At 38.1% G+C, this 18,885-nt stretch overlaps 2 protein-coding genes and 1 pseudogene across 2 annotated transcripts; 2 read left to right on the plus strand and 1 right to left on the minus strand.

Moving 5' to 3' along the window:
• On the plus strand, window positions 1-18,601 carry CGA (glycoprotein hormones, alpha polypeptide). The gene is made up of 4 exons (XM_077903153.1): window positions 1-157; window positions 16,355-16,461; window positions 17,635-17,819; window positions 18,257-18,601. The coding sequence occupies exons 2-4, from the start codon at window positions 16,362-16,364 to the stop codon at window positions 18,332-18,334; spliced, it is 363 nt and encodes a 120-aa protein (XP_077759279.1). The 5' UTR covers window positions 1-157; window positions 16,355-16,361; the 3' UTR covers window positions 18,335-18,601.
• On the plus strand, window positions 8,222-8,758 carry LOC144317164 (developmental pluripotency-associated 5 protein pseudogene; annotated as a pseudogene).
• LOC144316687 (small cell adhesion glycoprotein-like) lies at window positions 9,555-10,656 on the minus strand. The gene is made up of 2 exons (XM_077902598.1): window positions 10,621-10,656; window positions 9,555-9,794 (listed from the first exon to the last, which is right to left on the minus strand). The coding sequence occupies exons 1-2, from the start codon at window positions 10,654-10,656 to the stop codon at window positions 9,555-9,557; spliced, it is 276 nt and encodes a 91-aa protein (XP_077758724.1).
• Window positions 18,602-18,885: the final 284 nt, after the last annotated feature.

The raw sequence follows: 18,885 nt of genomic DNA on the forward strand, positions 1-18,885 counted from the left end.
GGTGGGAACATGCAGTTTTTATTACTCTGCTGGTATAAAAGACAAGTGAGGACTTTATTAACTGTAGTTACTGAGAAATCACAAGGCAAAGCTAAAATCCATCTTCAGATCCACAATCAGCTGCCCTGAGCACATCCTGCAAAAAGTCCGGAGGAAGGTAATATGAATGAAACAATTTTGTGGGATTTTAATTGAGTGAGGTGTAAAATATTTTATAATATAGGTCAGCTATGCATAAGCCTTAGTGAGGAGAGAGACAGACATTTACACATTCTCTTTTCAGCACTCATGATTGAATAGGGAGGAAGTCTGCAAAACTGTGGTCTGATCACAGGCTAAGATGTTATCTAACAGAAACCAGAAACCAAATGTCTCCTGCTGAGATGTGCAAGTGCCTGTCAGTATCTAAACATTTTCCTCAAGAAATATTGGGTATCATTTGAAAGACATTTGTTTGAGTAGCCTACAGGCAGAAGGAGAGTAGACATTATATAAGCTGATGATATTGTTTTACCATCAGTTTTTATTTATTTGTTTATTTATTTTAAAGATTTTATTTATTCATGAGAGACACACACACACACAGAGGCAGAGACATAGGCAGAGGGGGAAGCAGGCTCCCCCCACCCCCCGCCCCAGGGAGCCCAATGCGGGACTCAATCCCAGGACCCCAGGATCATGACCTGAGCCAAAAGCAGATGCTCAACCACTGAGCCACCCAGGTGCCTCTATTTGCTTATTTATTTAAAGATTTTATTTATTTATTTATTTTAGAGAGAGGAAGAGAGAGAGCATAAGCAAGCCTGTGATGGGGTGGGGGGGAGAAGCAGAGGGAGAAGGAGAGAATTTCAAGCAAACTCCATGCTGAGTGGGGAACCAGACTCTCCGCTAGATCCCAGGATCCTGAGATCATGACCTGAGCCAAAATCAAGAGTGAGATGCTTAACTGACTGGGCCACCCAGTGGCCCCTACCATCAGTTTTTAAATGATGCATGACTGTATCTTCAAGTTGGCCAATCATAAAGCAGCTCACTTGTTTACTCAGATGACCATAGCTTCTGATGTCTTTTGAATAGATGTTCTCCTATAGACTTGCATATAGTAACACTGACAATTTTTGGACAACATTGTTTCTATTTTCTTCTTTCATAAAATGCTACAAAATTAAGACTCAGTGCTATTTCTCCAAGTATTACTGATGACCTTGTAATTCTGAATCTCTTGACCAAATCTAGTTGGTGTGTTCCAGTGAGAGTTTCTGGAAACTTGCTAACCTTACTTGTATTTACATGAGCAGTAGTTGAAATGGCAGCTTATTGGGAAATTGAGACTAGAAAATAAAAGTGGTCTCTTGTTCCTCTATTAGTGCTGAGGAACAGGGTTTGGGCACATGGAAGAATTATGGGTCCCTTGGGAATGCAGAAGTTCTATTTAAACTTCATAGGAACTTTTATTTCCTAAGTACTTACAATCCTTTCCCTACTCAAAAATAAGATATTTTATATTAGATCAGAGGAATCTTTTTAATTTTCTGAGGATATCTTTTAAATAATTACCCGACTTAATACCCAATCAATTATTAAAAATATTGGTCATCCAAATTGCATTATAATCCTTTGCTATAGTCTTGAATTATTTTAAAAAGGTAAGAACAGTTATCACTTATGAACAGTTCATGTGCTTTCATTTCAATTTTAACTTTGGTTTTGGTTTAAGTTTCTTTTTTCTTTTTTTCAGTAATAGAGTTTTTGAAATTTTGAGTCATGTTTCTTACCATTTCCTGCTGAAAAGGGTAGCATGTGTACAATGTTAGAAAAGCAATTGATTATGTTCCAGAATAGATTCTCAGTTTCATTGTACATTTCTTATAAATGTGGGACTCAAATTTACATGAAAACTCACAGTAAGAGCTGGGAAATAGAAATAGCAAAATTAGAAGGTAATGTGCATCTTTTTCAAAAATAGATCAAGATAATCTGCTTTCACAAAGAGAAGATGTACAGGAATCAATTAATATTTCCCACTGAGAACAGTATGACCCATAGCACCAAACTTCTATTTTTACAGATTGTGAATCGTGGAGTAGTTTGGCATTAATTTATGATCTTTGCAAACTTCTGTTTTGGTGTATAACATTTCAGCATTACCTATTGTAATGTAGCATAAAGTAATCTGGTAATTTCTTGGTTCATATAGGGATAATATTATAAAAATACTCTAGCATCCTTATACACCAGGGTCTAAGAGAAAGAGAGGGTGTAGACAGGACTGACGCTGAACCGAGAGTGGAATCAAGGCAATACTGGAAATCAAATTAGAAAAGACAATTGTAACAGCATGATCTCTGTGTAAATCAATGTCCTAAAGGCAGTAATGGATTAACTATGTACTTCTGGGTCATAGCAGTGGTATGGGTGGAAAAGTATGATTTTAGGATCAGATCACTTTCTGAGTGACTTTGGCAGAGCCCTTTAATTTTCTGAAGTGTAGTTTTTCTAGTCTAGGAAATAGGTGCCATATTAATGTTTTCCTCATAGAGGTGTAAAGAGAATCAAACAAAAGAATGTATGTGAAAGCCAACATTACCCTCTTTCTCGCACAGTCAGACACCAGTCCTCATAACTTAAGCAGGTATAAAATGCCTCCTAATCCACATGAAATGGCTTTCTCAAGGCTGTTCTGAAGAAGGTGAAGTCAAATAAATATGTAAAATAAAAGATTACATAGGTAAGTTATATTTAAGCTGGCACAACATAATGTTGCTCTCAACAAAAAATGCCAGCATCTTATTTAGGGATATACCATCTGAAAAAAATCATTTAAGAACTTCATTGTAAAATATAAAGATTTGAAGGCACTACAGTGAAGCGTGGTTCAGAGCTTGGAGTTTGAAATTGTAAAGAGATATTTTAAAATCTTGTCTCCACCCCGCAACAAATTTTGTGACTTTGTCTGGGTTACTTTGCCTCAAGAATTTCTTTCACAAGATTGTTGTGAGTATTGAATATGTTTGTGTGTTCAAAGATGCCCAAAAGAACATCTAGCACACGAAAGTGCCCCGTTAAATGTAGGAATTATTTTTAAAGCATAGTTATTGTTATTATCAAAGCCAGTATTGCAGATACTGTGTAGAATGCTAACTCCAAAATTTTTTTCACACATCGCTACGTTTCCTAAATAGAGTAACTGAATACGTGTTATATAAATAACCGCCCACAGAGGAAAAGTAAGGAGACAGTAGAAAGAGGAGAAAGCAGAAAGGCAAGACTGGGGTCTGATATTGCAGACCGTGGAAGAAGAATTTTTGTTATAAGACAGAGCAATAGCTGATTGTTCCAGGAATCTACCATGATACATCAAACTCCCCAAAACCTTAGTGGGTAAAACAACAAGTTATCGTTTTGTCTTGGTTCTGTAGGTGGCCCCAGGATCATCTGGGCAGTTTTTAACTTGGATTTCTCATGTATTTGTGATCAGATAGTGGCTGGGGTTGGAGTCATCTGGAGATACAACCAAACTGGTCATCTAGGATGACTTCTTCATTTCTTACTTCTTGGCCTTCTTTTCTTTCTCCATGTGGCTTGGCTTCTTTCTTAAAAATTTTTAAAAAGATTTAAAGAGAAATCAATAATTCTGGCCTGTCTATTCTATTATTGAAAAACTTCAAGGCAAATGAAATATGTTTTTATGCTTTAATGCTTTTAAATTTTTTTTAAAAAAGATTTTATTTATTTATTCATGGGAGACACAGGGAGAGAGAGAGAGAGAGAGGCAGAGACACAGACAGAGGGAGAAGTAGGCTCCCTGCAAGGAGCCCGATGTGAGACTCAATCCTGGATCCCAGTCTCACACCCGGAGCCAAAGGCAGATGCTCAACCACTGAGCCACCCAGGTGTCCCAGTGGCTTGGCTTCTTATCGCAGGGTGGTCTCAGAGTAGTAGCACTTCCTATGGAAGTCTTTCAAGAGACAGAAACCAGGGAACTGCCAGGTTTGGGCTGGGATCTACCAACAACCGGCCCAAAGTTGCACCTGCCATATTCTGTTGGTTCCAGTAGGCAGAGGGCCCACCTCGCTCAAATGTGGTACAAAAAGAAACATGGTGTGTTTTGATGTGGAAGTGGAAGTGTCATATGACAGAAGGAATATAAGCTGAGAGATATTTTTGTTGCCACCTTTGGGAAGTATGACCTGCCATAGCAATGAAACATAGGGGCAATAAAGGAGCTTCTCTTTGAAGCTCTTCTGCTGTTTTTATCACACACACACACACACACACACACACACACAAATCCTTATAAAGTAAGGTTCTAGGGAAGAGAAATCAATAATTCTGGCCTGTCTATTCTATTATTGAAAAACTTCAAGGCAAATGAAATATGTTTTTATGCTTTAATGCTTTTAAATGGAAATGATACTTGGTGTGTCAAAAGATTGCATAAAAATAGCTCAGCTAAACATAACAAAATACAATGCACAAATCTGAAAAGTTACAGGAAACATTCTTATATTCCTATAATAATGCTCCTTATAAAACTTTTCTAGCCTTTGGATATTTTACTTTTCTGAGTGATGAATTGATAACTATCTGATGTTCTATTCCTGCCAGCATTTATTACTTCAATAATGTTAATTTAAAAAATTGGGCATTTTTAAACAACAAACATTTGAAATTCTCATTGAGAACAATATTTTATGGGGCACATAGTTTGTCTTATCAAAATTCCTTATTGATTTCGTATGCAGACGTTTTAAAAAATGCTCATGTGCTAGGAAAACCAAAGGGTAATGGAAAAACTAAGATTTTAATTACATAATTAAGTTAACATTGTAACGTGCCTTAAATAACAATTAAAGTAGAAGGTATGCATCTTATTATAAGCCCCTTAAATTTATTCAATTAAGAAAAGAAACTTCTCAAAATATAATTGTTAAAAGAATGGTCATAAAGGGATTAAAATCATTTTCATAAGTCCATAAGTCCTTCAATTTTCTTCTAATTATTGCTTGTTTTTTCCCCTTTATTCTTATTTATTTATTTTTTAAATTTTATTTATTTATTTGAGAGAGAGAGACAGAGATAGTGAGAGGGAGCAGGAGTGGGAGGAGAGGGAGAAGCAGGTTCCCTGCTGAACAGGAAGCCCGGAAGTGGGGCTGGATCCCAGGATCTAGCCCTGAGGTTATGCATGACCTGAGCCGAAGGCAGATGCTTAACTGACTGAGCCACCCACGTGCCCCATTCCTTTATTTTTAAAAATAAATATTTTTAAGGTAAATATTTTACTGTCATCTTTTGTTCAGTGCTTCTTTATGGAAACCTTTTTTTTTTTTTTTTTTTTTTTGTAAAACATAGTGGTACAAGCTATGCTGTATATTTCTATCTATGAGACCCCTTTTTCCCCCATTTCCTTTCTCCCCATTTCATCTGGAAAAGGAGTTGGGTCCCTTTAAAGATTTTGGGAAGGCACAAAGCACTGTTGTTGTTGTGTTTTGTTTTGTTTTGTTCGTTTTTTGAAAAGCACCTGTTACCATTTAATAAACCTCCCTCCACATGCCCTGAAGCTACCAAGATGCAGCCCCTTCCCCCCGCACCCCCCAACCCCCGCACCCCCCATCTTCTCCTCAGCTCTTGTACTGAAAATTTGGCTTTCACGATGACAGGCTGTTCTGGAAACTTTCCCTTTCCCAAAACTTTGTAGAGCCAGATCGCAGCACATCAATGATAGGAGCAGCTCCAGCCTTGTTTCTGGCAGCATTTATCTGTGTCTGCTAAGGGACAAGGTCCACAGCTTATCAAGGTTGACAGCCGGCCAGAAGCTCTGGTTCCTCGTTAAGTAGCGCCTCAAACCAACTTTTCCCCAGTAACCTCGGTGTTATTTGTCAGAGTTGATCCTGTTGGATGATGCGCTCCACCAGCATTACCCTGGCCCCCAGGGTGCTTCCGGCGCTTGCCCATGCGGCTGGGGCCATGCCTCACGTGCCCCTGAGGTTTCTGGATCTTCCTCAGTCTGGATGGCATGTCCACAGCCCACACAAAAGAAGCACAAAACACTGTGAAGTGACTGATAGACCGAAATCCCATCCCAAATGGTGCCACTGAGCTGTGTGGCTTCCCTCGGCCTTATTTCCCTCTGGATCATGGGGCTCTTTGAGGCATATTATTTGCCACCTCTAGCTGCTTAATGAATTATGGGGACTACTGAATCCATGAAGCTCTTGCACAAATATCAAAATCCTAAAATGTGTATTAACTGCTGTAGAGATTCTCTTTCAGTCAAGTAGACGTTCTTAATTCTCATTTGCTTGTCATCTCTCCTTTGTCATGTCCTCTGCCCAGCGAATGCTCAGTGCCTACAAAGGCTTTCATTACAACATTCTTCACTCTCACGGTTACTTGCCTTTGTATCTGGGTCAGATAGCAGGAAACTTATTCAAGTTTGTGTCATCCGTACTTGGCACTGTGCCTGACATGTAGCAGGTGCTTATTCAGTCTTTAAATCTCTCAAGGGCTCAGCTTGGACCTTCAATTTTGCACTTAACTCCCGTCAAATTATCCCAAACTCATCTTTTTGTTTATTTACTTTTATTCTATTTTTTAAAATTATTTTTTAAAGGTTGTATTTATTTATTTGAGAGACAGAGCACAAGAAAGAGAGTGCGTGACTGGGGGGTGGGTGGGGGGCAGACAGAGAGGGAGAAGCAGACTCCTCACTGAGCAGGGAGCCTGATGCGGGGATCCATCGCAGGACCCTGGGATCATGACCTGAGCCACACACAGACGCTTAACCAATTGAGCCACCCAGGTACCCACCCAAACTCATCTTATCATAGGATAGAGAAAACAGTAATTATCTATATTCAAGAGTTGATGAGATGACTGGGGACAGATTGAGGGAGTATTAACCAGTCTCTCCTTGTCCCCGCAATTGGTCAGCCATCCACGTCACCACCTTTGGAAAAACTATCAGTGAATATGTTAATGGGTCTGAAGGTCACTGTGGTGCCTGGAAACAATGTTTGACTGTCTACTTGGAAGAACGGGGAACCTGGAGGACTATTGAGGCTAGGGCCTGGAGCAAGGGATCGTGAAACACTCTCATGCTCTACCTGCTGTGAAGAATTTGTTACAAGGACAAAGTAGAAACCCCCTTACTGCAACTAGAGAGCATGAGCAAAGAAAAATAGTTACCAGGGTCACTCCAAGCTGAGTTTCCTTACTACTGGCCCCAGGCTCTTTAAATTCGTCCAGCTGGAGACAGAGGTGGTCACTCAGCAGGAAGTAGAGATGAGCTGACTCTGTGGAAGTTGTGGGATGATGGATTCCAAAAGTTCTACTTTCCCTTGTGACTTTCTTCCTTCAAATCTTTCTTCAAGGTGAGCTATGGCTATCTTCTCTCACCAGGCAAGGTGCTAAAACTTACAGGCCTATCCTCTGTTTAATAAACAATTATTGAATACCTGCCTCATGCCAGGCAATGTGCTAGGGATTAAGGGCTTTACCTTAGAGGTTCCCTTCATTAGTTACTGTTCACTGAAGGGAACTGACTTTGCCTCTCCTCGGTAGTTAGCTGAGTTAGATGTGGCTAATGAGAAGCCTCTAGAAGTCAGTTAGATTTCTACTGTTTTGTTAATAAAGAATTGTGCTTCTAACCCTAACTAGTCATCTCAAAAGTGTGCTATGAGTCAGATGACTTCTGGGTGTGCAGAGTATAGATGAGTCACCCTTGCCATCACTACCATTAGAAAAACCGAAAACCTTGCTCTCTGGCAGTTGGGGAACGATGGCATCATCTTTGCAAGTGAAGGGCAGGATTTCACATTGTAGCGAGCACTTGTAATCTTGGAGCTGTCTTTTATATGTACAGATGTGTACGCACATAGAGACACACACATCTACTCACATATGATAATGTAAAAACATATTTAATTAGCCTTGAAGTCTTTCCATGCTATGACAGACAGGGCAGGATTGTTGATAGACACACACCAAACTTTATAAGGGCCTTTTCTGTGATAAAAACAGAACAGAGGAGCTCCAAAGAGAAGGCCCCTGGGTATTTATTGTCCCTAAGTTTTCATGTGATAGCAGGTTGTATTTCCAAAGAAGGCCACAAAAATATCTTGGACTAAATTCCCTCTGTAGTATGAGAGTATGTGTGCCACTTCCACATCAAAAAGTGGTGTGTCTATTTTTGCACCCCATTTAATGCCCATTTATTCCACTATGGGTGAAAGTTCTGGAAGACTTGAAAGACCCGTGGTGTTGCAGGTCCAGATGCAGCTCTTGGAAACTATGTTTGGCCCAGCTGGATCTCGAATCCTGTACATCGAGCAAGTGAGCAAAGTCATGCTCGAGCTAAAGGTTCTGGAATCCTCGGGCCTCACTGAGGTCTTGGTTTATGGCTCTTACTTGTACAAGCTCAGGGCCAAGTGGATGCTCCAGTCCATGGCCGAGTGGCACCGCCAGCGACAGGAACGAGGGATGCTCAAACTTCAGGATGCCATGAAAGCCCTACAGCTAGGTCCTTGGATGAAGTGAAGCCAGTTTGCCACCAACGTACCTGGAATCAGGATTTGAAGAGTAGATTGTTGTCTCCAGAGCTGGAATGTATATGGTCTGGTTGAAATTTTGCTCCAGCCTGACAGGGAAAAGTCAGCTGATTTGGGGTCTCTGCCTTTGTCTGAGTCCTAATGTGGCTTCTCCCCTATCCCCCAAATTTGCTAATTAAATGATAACATTTTAAATAAAAAAAAAAGAAGTCCTCGGCCCCCATCAACAGTGGGGATGCCCCCCCCACCATACTGGAGTGACTCCAACATGAAGGACCCCCCCAGAGCTACCATCTGGTTATCTGCCAGTTTTTCCAGCTGCCCCCTACCCGACCCAGCACCCCCTCCCCCTTCCCAGAATTCATGACATCAGAACACCGGCTTTCCCCTTTTCCTTGAGACTCAGGAGGTCCAAAGCAACAGCTTTTTGCTTTTTCTCTCTCCCCTACCAAGGGGTGAAGGAAGGGATACATCCTATTGTTCAGAGGCACCAGCTCCCTCCCCTAAATCAGGCTGAGAAGGAACCAGCCAGCTCTTACCTCCTCCTGGTTGTTTTCTTTCCCACCCCAGTTTATTTTTTGTCTCCCCCCACCCCTCCCCACCAACCCCAGCCCATACCTCTGAAGCCATTTTATGAACTGTCATGTGCCACCTGAGCTTCCAGTAAAAACAAAAAACAGCAGCCAGTGGGCCTAACTCTCCTTCCCTTCGACCTAGAAAACTGAAGATGACCGGGCACATAACTCATGGTGGCCTGGTGTTGCTCCACCTCGTTGGGCAGCCACAGAAACCAGCTATACTACAAAGGACTGGTTAGAGACCCCATAAATAGCTTTCCCTGGGTCCCTGGCATCAGTCATGTTGGCATTTGGGCCTGTGTCCTAGAAGGAGCTCAGGTTTGCTCATATCAGTCGATGCTTCTCACTGGCTTCAGATAAAACTTTCACCTAATAAATAGTGTGTTAGCACTGGAGCCTGAATGAGCTCCTCGGGGCCCGGGAATCATCAGATGAAATACTCCTCCTTGCCCCTGCCCTTGGCTGAGTCACTCTCCATTTGGAGGATGGCACTGGGCTCGCCTTCTGCAGGTTCATAGGTGACGTAGCTGCCTTTGTTCTTGTACAGGTAAAAGAAGATCAAGATCACGACTGAGAGCAGGGTGAGGAAGACCACGGTGATAACCACACACGCAGGGTGTGTGTGTGTATAGGATACTTGGTCTATCTGTCTAGCTTGTATGGGGTACTGGTAGAGTGTTTACCTACTTTGTAAATCATTTAATATATTAATTATATATAATCACAATAAATAACATGAAAACACATTAGATAATAATAGTAAATTATGACAATAATATTCTTTTATACTTTCAAGCATGCTATATTTTCCTGTTTTATCAAGAATTAAATTTTATGCACACATACAGTTTGATGTAAACTAAATCATAAGAGACCCCTAATTTAAGCCTTGAAGCTCTTGTGTATGCTTTTTATTAATGCTTTCTTTTGAATTCTTATGACTTTTATATCAGCATAAAGTGGCTTCTACCTGTGACGTATTTAACACGTATAGATTCTCATATTAGCCACCTACAAATTATAGAGCTTAGTGAGAACATACAGTTTCTAATGAATTTTTTATTTGAAATTATTTTGTTTTATTAAACATTTATTTTAAGTCCTCATTTGAGAGTTACCTTGTTCCTTAATGACAGCTCTACATTAGCAACCTTGGTTTGCTATTATTATTACTGTTCTAAAGTCCCAGTGCAACATAATTACATCTACTCTGCAAACCCTTATGAGGTTTTCACAGAATTGGAGTGACAAACATATCAATCACTGGCTAGAGTTCAGGGCAGATTGCGGAACTTTCATCTAGGAATTCTAAGCAAAGTGATAGGTGAATGTAGTGGAGGGAATGATGTATTCTGGCTTTGAGGTCATGTGAAACCTTCATGGGGAAGCTGACAGCTGGGCAGTCCTTAAAGGGACTGAGATGGATGGACTGAGGAGGAAAAGAAAGGCTTTACTGGCCAAGATGAGAAAACACACATTTCTTGGATTCACACCATTCTGCTGTGGCAGGTGGCAGGAGGTAAGAGCATGTTGAGTGGACGTTGGGGAGGCACTGTGGGGTCAGATGTATAGAGTCTGTGATGTTTGCAAGGTACTCACTTGGAATGCCAATAAAGGCTGAGCGAGGTTAATAAATCTGATTTAGATTGAGCATATTTTGCAAAATAGCATAAATTCCAGTCGAACCTAATTCTTTTTCCTGTCCTGATTCTTAATGTTTTTCTCTCAAATTCCAAAACATAAAGACCTAAAGATGATTAGAATGATACAAATATTTATTAAAATGTTTTCAAGATTTGAAGGTTAATCCTTTGATGAATCCCATTTCTTTGTAAAATAAAGATAAAGGCACTTCTGTTATTGAAAGCCACAGCAATGGTGACTTTAGTTCTGTTTTTCAATCTTCACTTTATCATAAAGCAAATTCTGAAATGTGCATTGACTTCATGCTCTCACATTCTGCAATCTTGTTATAAATGTTTCTCTCTGAATTAATTCTGATATAATTGTTCACTGCATAATGCTGAATTTTCATAAAATATGAGCTGCAATATCAAAGCACAAAAATGATACTTAGTTTAAAAAAGGAAACCAGTTTCAATTCTGAAAACTTCCTTGTGGCTTTGTGTGTCACTTAAGCAGTGGTTCTCAGACTATTTGGTCTCAGAAACTGTTTATGCTCTTAAAAATTTTTGAAGAGTCCAAAGAATTTTTTTATGAAGTTGTATTTTCCAATATTTACTGATTTAGAAATTATGTTAGAAAAAGTCTTAACATATTTATTTATTAAAAAACAGAATTAACTATCACATGTTAACAGAAATATATATTTATTAAAAAAATGACAACTTCTAAAACAAAAAAATAAGAAAGGCAGCATTGTTTTATCTTTCTGCAATTTAAAAAAAAAGACTGGTCCAGTGGAACATAGCTAGATTCCCATGTGCATCTATATTCAATCCACTGCAATTCCACATGTTATGTAGCCCTTAGAAAATTTCTCTGAACACTTATGAGAGGTTGAGAGTGAAAAAAAGTCAGTAACATCTTAGGACTACTATGAAAATCATTTTGACCTCACAAACTCACTGAAAAGTGTTTAAAATTCTCAGATCACAATCTGAGAACCACCAACTTAGAACAATGTTTATTTGGTGCTAATTAAGTATGGAGATAAATAAAACCCATAATTACTGATGCATAAGTATATACATCAAGGAGAAATAATGGCATACTTTTGTTTTAGCCTTACCAATATTTATGCAGTTTGTCTTTCTATAATTTAAACTGTTAGTTCTGCTGACAATTTTTTCTTAAACGATGTATAGGTTCATATAAAGCTTTGCAAAAATATGGTCTCTTTGTGTCAGTCTGCATGAAAAATAACCACAAATTTTGACTCATGCAAATTTAAAGCTTATTTTAGAATGCCTTTTTTTAAATAAACTTTTGTTTTGAAGAATTATAGATTTAGAAGAAGTTGAAAATATGTACAGAGAAGTCCTGGATATACTTTAGCCAGTTTCTCCCAAAGATAATACTGTGCCTAGGTGTAGTACAATGTGAAAACCAGGAAATTGACGTTGGTACAACTCATGGAGCCTATTCAGATTTCACTAGTATTGTGTGTATGTGTGTGTATGTGTGTGAGTGTGTATAGTTCCATGAAATTTTATCCTGTGTGTACATTAGTGTACAAATATCACAATTAAGCACAGAACTGTTTCATTGCCACATAGTTCCCTTTATAGCTGCACTTATCCCCCCTCAACTCCCTCCCCAACACTAACTCCTTAAAACTGCTAATTTATTCTGCATCTCTCTAATTTTATTATTTTGAGAGTGTTATATAAATGGAATCATACCGTATGCAACCTTCACTCAATGCAATATTCTTGAGATCCATCTGCGATGCATGCATATCAATATGTATTCCTTTATGTTGCTACATAGTAGTCAGTGGTGTGGATGTACCATTGCTTATATAACCATTTATCTGTTGAAGACATTTGGATTATTTCCAGTTTTTGCCTATTATAAATAAAGCTGCTCTGAAACTCTGTACACAAGTTTTGTATGAACATCATTTTCATTCTTTGAGGTTAATGCCTGAGTACAGCTGTTGGGTTATATGGTAAGTTTTACAAGAAACTTCCAAGTGATTTTCCATTTTATATTCCCACCAGCAATGTTTGAATTATCCCGTTTCTCTGCATCCAAAACAGCATTTGGTATTATCATGATGTTTTGTTTGAGCTATTCTGATGCATATATACTATTTTGCTGTAGTTTTAATTTGTATATTACTAATGGCTGATAGTGTTAAATGCTCTCCACGTACTTATTTGCCATCTATATATCCTTTCTCTTTCTGCTGAAGAATCCATTTTCTTTTTCTTTTTAAAGATTTTATTGATTTGAGAGAGAGAGAGAGAATGAGCAAGGGGAGGGGCAGAGGAGAGGGAGAGAGAATCTCCCTGCTGAGTGTGGAGACTGATGTGGGGCTCTATCTCATGACCCTGAGACCATGACCTGAGCTAAAACAGAGTCAGTCACCTAACTAACTGAGCCACCCAGGCACCCCTGCAACACTCATTTTCTAATTGGATTTTTTCTGTTGAGTTTTGAGAGCTTGTTGTCTATTCTAGATCTAACCCTTTGTTAGTTATGTGGCTTGCAAAAATTTTCTTCAAGTCTGTACCTGGGGACGCCTGGGTGACTTAGCGGTTTGAGCGTCTGCCTTTGACTCAGGGCCTGATCCTGGGGTCTGGGATCCAATCCCACAACGGGCTCCCTGCAGGGAGCCTGCTTCTCCCTCTCCCTGTGTCTCTGCCTCTCTCTCTCTCTGTCTCTCATGAATAAATAAATAAAATCTTTTAAAAAATCTGTTCATTGTATTTCATCTTAACAAAGGACTAACCCATAATTTTTTATGAAGTCCAATTTATTAATTTTTCTTTTATGGGTCATGATTCTATTGTTAACACTAGAAACTCTTAACCTAGTCCTTGGTTCTCCAATTTTTTCTTTTTTTAAGATTTTATTTATTTATTCATGAGAGACACAGAGAGAGAGGCAGAGGAAAAAGCAGGGTCCCTGCAGAAAGCCTGATATGGGACTTGATCCCAGGACCCTGGGATCACGACCTGAGCTAAAGGCAGATGCTCAACCACTGAGCCACCCAGGTGCCCCTTTTTTCTCTTTTTTAATAAAATTTTTTGTAATTTCACATTTTACATTTGTCTATGATTCATTTTCAATAATTTTCATATAAGGTATGAGGTTTACATTAAGTTTTTTTTTTTCCAGTTGTATTGACAGCTATTGTTGAAAAGGTTGAATTCCTCTGTTAAATTGTTTTGGCATCTTTGTCAACAACTGGCTGGCCATATTTGTATAGGTCTATTCCTGGGTTCTCTATTTTGTTCTATTGGTCTATGTATCTGTTCCTCTGCCTATATCACAGTTTTGATTACTGTTGCTGTATACTAAGTCCTAACACTGGGAACAGTGATTCCTCCTACTTTCTCTCTTAAATGGTTTAGGTATTCTAGATATTTTGCCTTTCAATAATAATAATCTTGCCCATGTCTACAAAAGCAGTACTGGGATTTTGATAAGCATTTCGTTCAATTTGGAAATAATTGACATCTTTACCATGTTGAGCATTCCAATTCATGAACCTGATATGTCTCTCCATTTGTTTAGGCTTTCTTTGATTTATTTCATCAATATTTCATAATTTTCAGCATAAAAATCCTGTATATATTTTGGTAGATTTATACTTAAGTATTTTCTTTGGAACAATTATAAATGGTATTATTTTAAAAAAAGATTTTATTTATTTATTTGAGAGAGATAGAGAGAGAAGGAGAACATAAGCAAAGGGAGGGGAGGAGCAGAGGGAGAGGGAGAAGCAGGATCCCCACTGAGCAGGGAGTCTGACATAGAGCTCTATCCCAAGACCTTGGGACCATGACCTGAGTGGAAGGCAGATACTTAACCAACTGAGCCACCCAGGCATCCCATGTTATTATGTTTTAAATTTGTTTTCACATTATTGTTTTTAGTATAAAAATGTAATTCATCTTTGTTTGTTGATTTTATGTCATGCAATCTTGTTGAACTCACTAATTAGTTACAGGACCTTGTCTGTAGGTTCCTTTTTAAAAAAAAAACATAGATGATTATGTCATCTACATATATGGATAGTTTTATTTTTTTCCTCTCAATTTGTGTGCCTTTAATTTCTTTTTCTTGTCATATTGCATTGGCTAGAACTTCCTGTACTATACTGGATAACAGGTGAGAGTGGACATCCTTGCCCATGTTGCTAATCTTGGGGAGAAAACATTCAGTTTTCACCATTAAATATGATGTCAGCTGCAGGTTTTTTATAAATGTTCTTTATCAAGTTAAGAAAACTCTTCTGACTGTCATTTGCAGAAACTTTTTGTTATGAAAGAGTACTGAATACTGTCAAATAACTTTTCTGTGTCAATTGATACACCATATACTTCTTTTTCTTCTTTATCCTATTTCATTAAATTATTTTAAAATATTGAACCAACCTTTCATATGTGAATTATTCCCTGTTGGTCATATATAAATCCTCTTATACATTGCTGGGTTCAATTTGTTATTATTTTGTTTAGGATTTTTGCATCTAATTCCATGGGGTATACTGGTCTTTTGTTTTCTTTCTTATGTCCATTCTTTCTTTCAGACTGAATTGGTTTGGGTTTTGTGTCAGGGTACTCCTGGCCTCGCAAAATGAGTTTGGAACTATTCCTCCCTCCCCTATTTTCTGAAAGAGATTCTGTAAGGTTGATGTTAGCTCTCCTTTAAATGTTCTGAATGGTCTTTTTATTGGTAATTGATGCTCTGTTCATATTCTCTCTCGTGGTTTGAACATAAGTAATCCATAACACTTTAACTTAAAAATAGGAATAAAAACTTGCCCATTTTATCTTATATGAGATTTCTGTAGGATATGTGTGGATACAATCCAATTCCCTGTCTTTCCATTCTCAGTTGCAGTGAGGTCAGTGCTAGATATGGTCAATCACTCAACTGACCTTGGCTAGCCTGATCTTATGCACTAAAATGCTCAGGTAAAGTTTAACTACAGGCAAAAAATAAGTCAAGAAGTGCATTTAGAAACCTGATAAACATTTTCTGCTGTTTATTCTTGCCACATTGCTGAATAGCATTTACTGTCGCACAATGATAGTGAGCATTAGAGTTCACCTACCATCAGTGAATAAAAAGCAGGAGAGACACTGTCCTTTCCTTCTGTTTTCTCACCCGGGAGTATAGGAATGAGAAGGATGAACTCAAATGCTCATACATTTTCATATCATATATAAGCTTATCTATTTTATATGAGCTTATTGATCTGTCTTCTTAGACATTATCTAAAGTTCCATGTCTTACAAATAAGGACATTGAGGCTTAGCAGAATGATATATTTAAAAACAGAATTTTAAAATCCAATTCTATTGGTTTATATGAGCAATAGATTCTATTCCCTAGCTCTTCCCTAAGGAAAAAAAATTATTTTGCTTTATTTTATTTCTTATTTACACGGTTCCAGAGTGTGTTGGGAGATGTAAGCAGAATGATCAAGACACTGATGACTATTATTAGTAGTAATGTTAAAACTACAAGTTGTTATGAATGGTAAACCAATTTCAGAGTAACTTTGTTTCCTCGTCTGTTTTGCAGGAGAGCCATGGATTACTACAGAAAATATGCAGTTGTCATTCTGGCCGCATTGTCTGTGTTTCTGCATATTCTCCATTCCTTTCCTGATGGAGAGTTTACAATGCAGGGTATGTGACCAAACGGATTTGCAGTAATAAGAAAAACACACATTCCTAGATGTACATCAATAACTCCATTAAGTACATTTCCACCTCCTTTCAAATGTGATAAATCTTTGCTGCTGGCTACATATCCAGGATCTTTTGGATTGTACACATAAAGTTAAATTAGGTTCAGAAAATATATAGTGAAAATTAATCTAATATGTCCATTTAAATAGCAGCATGTACATATTCATCTGAAATAGATTCCTTATTATTCTTTATCTGAGTTTTACAAGCCGAAAATGCTCCTTATTCAGTTAGCCTAGTTTTTTTTTTTTTACATTTCTCCCAGAAGTTTTGCCTTTGTAGATGAATTCACATCAGATAACAAGATAGAAAAACAAAACCATTTTATGCAGTACATTTGTTTCACTGTACTGTTTGAAAAATCTCATATAGTCGCTGATATAATTCCATCTGTTATGAAACTGTGAGCTACTATTAGTTATGATTTTTCTTAGAGAAGTGGTAATATTTCAATTCCAGTTCTTATGTGTAGTTGCTCCATCTAATATCAGGCTCTCCACTCAGCAAGCTTTCTTAATTCTGACATATTTTTCTCTGTCAATATTTGGAGTTTCCATGGGGGAAAAACAATAGCAGAATCTAAAGGGGAAAATATTTTGCCTCTGGGCAAAATCTTCCTTTCAGATGAGCATGGTGCTTTCATCTGTCAAGTTTTGTGCTCTCTATAGGCATGCTATTAGCGTTGGGATACAGAATCCATGGTTGAAGAGACAGAAACTACTACTTTTTTTTTATATATATATTTTGAGAAACTACTATTCTTGAGATCTCCCATGCATATTGACAAAAATTGTTTCCCATGAAGATAAATATAATCAGTACAAATAATACTATGTATGAAAATTAAGAGATAGCCAAAAAGTGTTTATTATTTTCCTTCTATTTTTAATGGAAAAATAAATTCACCATCTCATAATAAGGGAAAATTGAATTTCCTTTTTTATTATTATTTTTCAATTTAAAAGAATAAATTCTGTGCGCAATGTTGGGCTCAAACTTAGGATTCCAAAATCAAGAGTCACATGCTCCACTATTTGAGCCAGCCAGGTGCTCCTGTTTCTTTTTGAATCATTCTTGGATTATTTTACTCTTTGCCTTTTTTGGTGATAGGCTGCCCAGAATGCAAGCTAAAGGAAAACAAATACTTCTCCAAGTTGGGTGCCCCAATTTATCAATGCATGGGCTGCTGCTTCTCCAGAGCATATCCCACTCCAGCAAGGTCCAAGAAGACAATGTTGGTCCCAAAGAACATCACCTCAGAAGCCACATGCTGTGTGGCCAAAGCTTTTACCAAGGTGAGAACTTAAAGGGTCCCAGAAGTTTTCTAACAGTCTAACCTGAGAAATGTCCCCAGAGCACATGCATGAGGTTTAATGTCAGAGGTGTCTAATGACCCATCCTTGGCTTGGGATTTGTACAGAGATTTGTCCCCTTATATCAAAAGTAACCTTGTGGAGACAGGCTGGATTTATTCAGAATGAAAGGAATAGCTGTGGAGGTGATGAGGGGTAGGTTGGAAGAGAGTATAGCACACACACACACACACACACACACACACACACAGAGTGCAAACCTAATCTTTTAGAGTGAAATATTAGCTGAAATGGAGAATGTGCAAAAGTAGCTAGCATCTATTTAGTCCAGCTGGCTACTGACAATTTTATTTAACATTTTCAATTTTGTCTATCCATCAATCCATCCATCCATTCATTTTTTTTCCCTTCCCTTTTAGGCCACAGTGATGGGAAATGCCAAAGTGGAGAATCACACGGAGTGCCACTGCAGTACTTGTTATTATCACAAATCTTAAATATTTTGCAAAGAGCATGTTGATGATTGCTGATTTCCTGGAATGAAAATTAATTTTTTCAGTGTTTATGGCCTTGTGAGATAAAACCCTCTTTTCTCTTACTATGTTCTTTTTGGCATGCTTCAAGGATGTACTGCAGCTTTATTGCTTTTCTCTTTATCCCACAGTATAATCAGAAGTCTAGTTCTTTTCAATTGGCGTGAAATACAGCATTTAGTGTGACCATAAAAGCTGGTTCCTCTGGAAATAAACCCTTTTAAATCATCATTCTATCATTGGATTCTAATTTTTTCTTAAGAGTTTTAAGCCAGTTACTTTTGATAAGGTTAATTGAAGGAACCAGTGGGTAAGCTGGGTCCCATGCACTCAGTGATCCCACACTGGAGAACCTTGATCCCACCAAGCCTTCCAGAGAAAGCTGTGCATCCTTTAGCCAGTGAGATAGCTATAAAACAATCTGTTGGGGTGAGGAAAGAAAACATAAAAACTTCCACTGCTATTCATTTTTATATCACCCCTTTGATGACTTTTATGAAAGTACATAATATTAG

This window comes from Canis aureus, chromosome 7 (assembly GCF_053574225.1).
Source record: "Canis aureus isolate CA01 chromosome 7, VMU_Caureus_v.1.0, whole genome shotgun sequence".
Classification (NCBI taxonomy): Eukaryota; Metazoa; Chordata; class Mammalia; order Carnivora; family Canidae; genus Canis; species Canis aureus.

Bases quoted from the DNA above. Each gene is read 5' to 3' on its own strand.
- LOC144316687 (XM_077902598.1), bottom strand. From the start codon at position 10,656: ATGCTCTTACCTCCTGCCACCTGCCACAGCAGAATG. The intron at 9,795-10,620 runs GTGTGAATCCAA...ACACTCTACCAG, and splicing joins CCACCTGCCACAGCAGAATG to TACCCCATACAAGCTAGACA.
- CGA (XM_077903153.1), top strand. From the start codon at position 16,362: ATGGATTACTACAGAAAATATGCAGTTGTCATTCTGGCCGCATTGTCT. The intron at 16,462-17,634 runs GTATGTGACCAA...TTTTGGTGATAG, and splicing joins TGGAGAGTTTACAATGCAGG to GCTGCCCAGAATGCAAGCTA. The intron at 17,820-18,256 runs GTGAGAACTTAA...CTTCCCTTTTAG, and splicing joins TGGCCAAAGCTTTTACCAAG to GCCACAGTGATGGGAAATGC.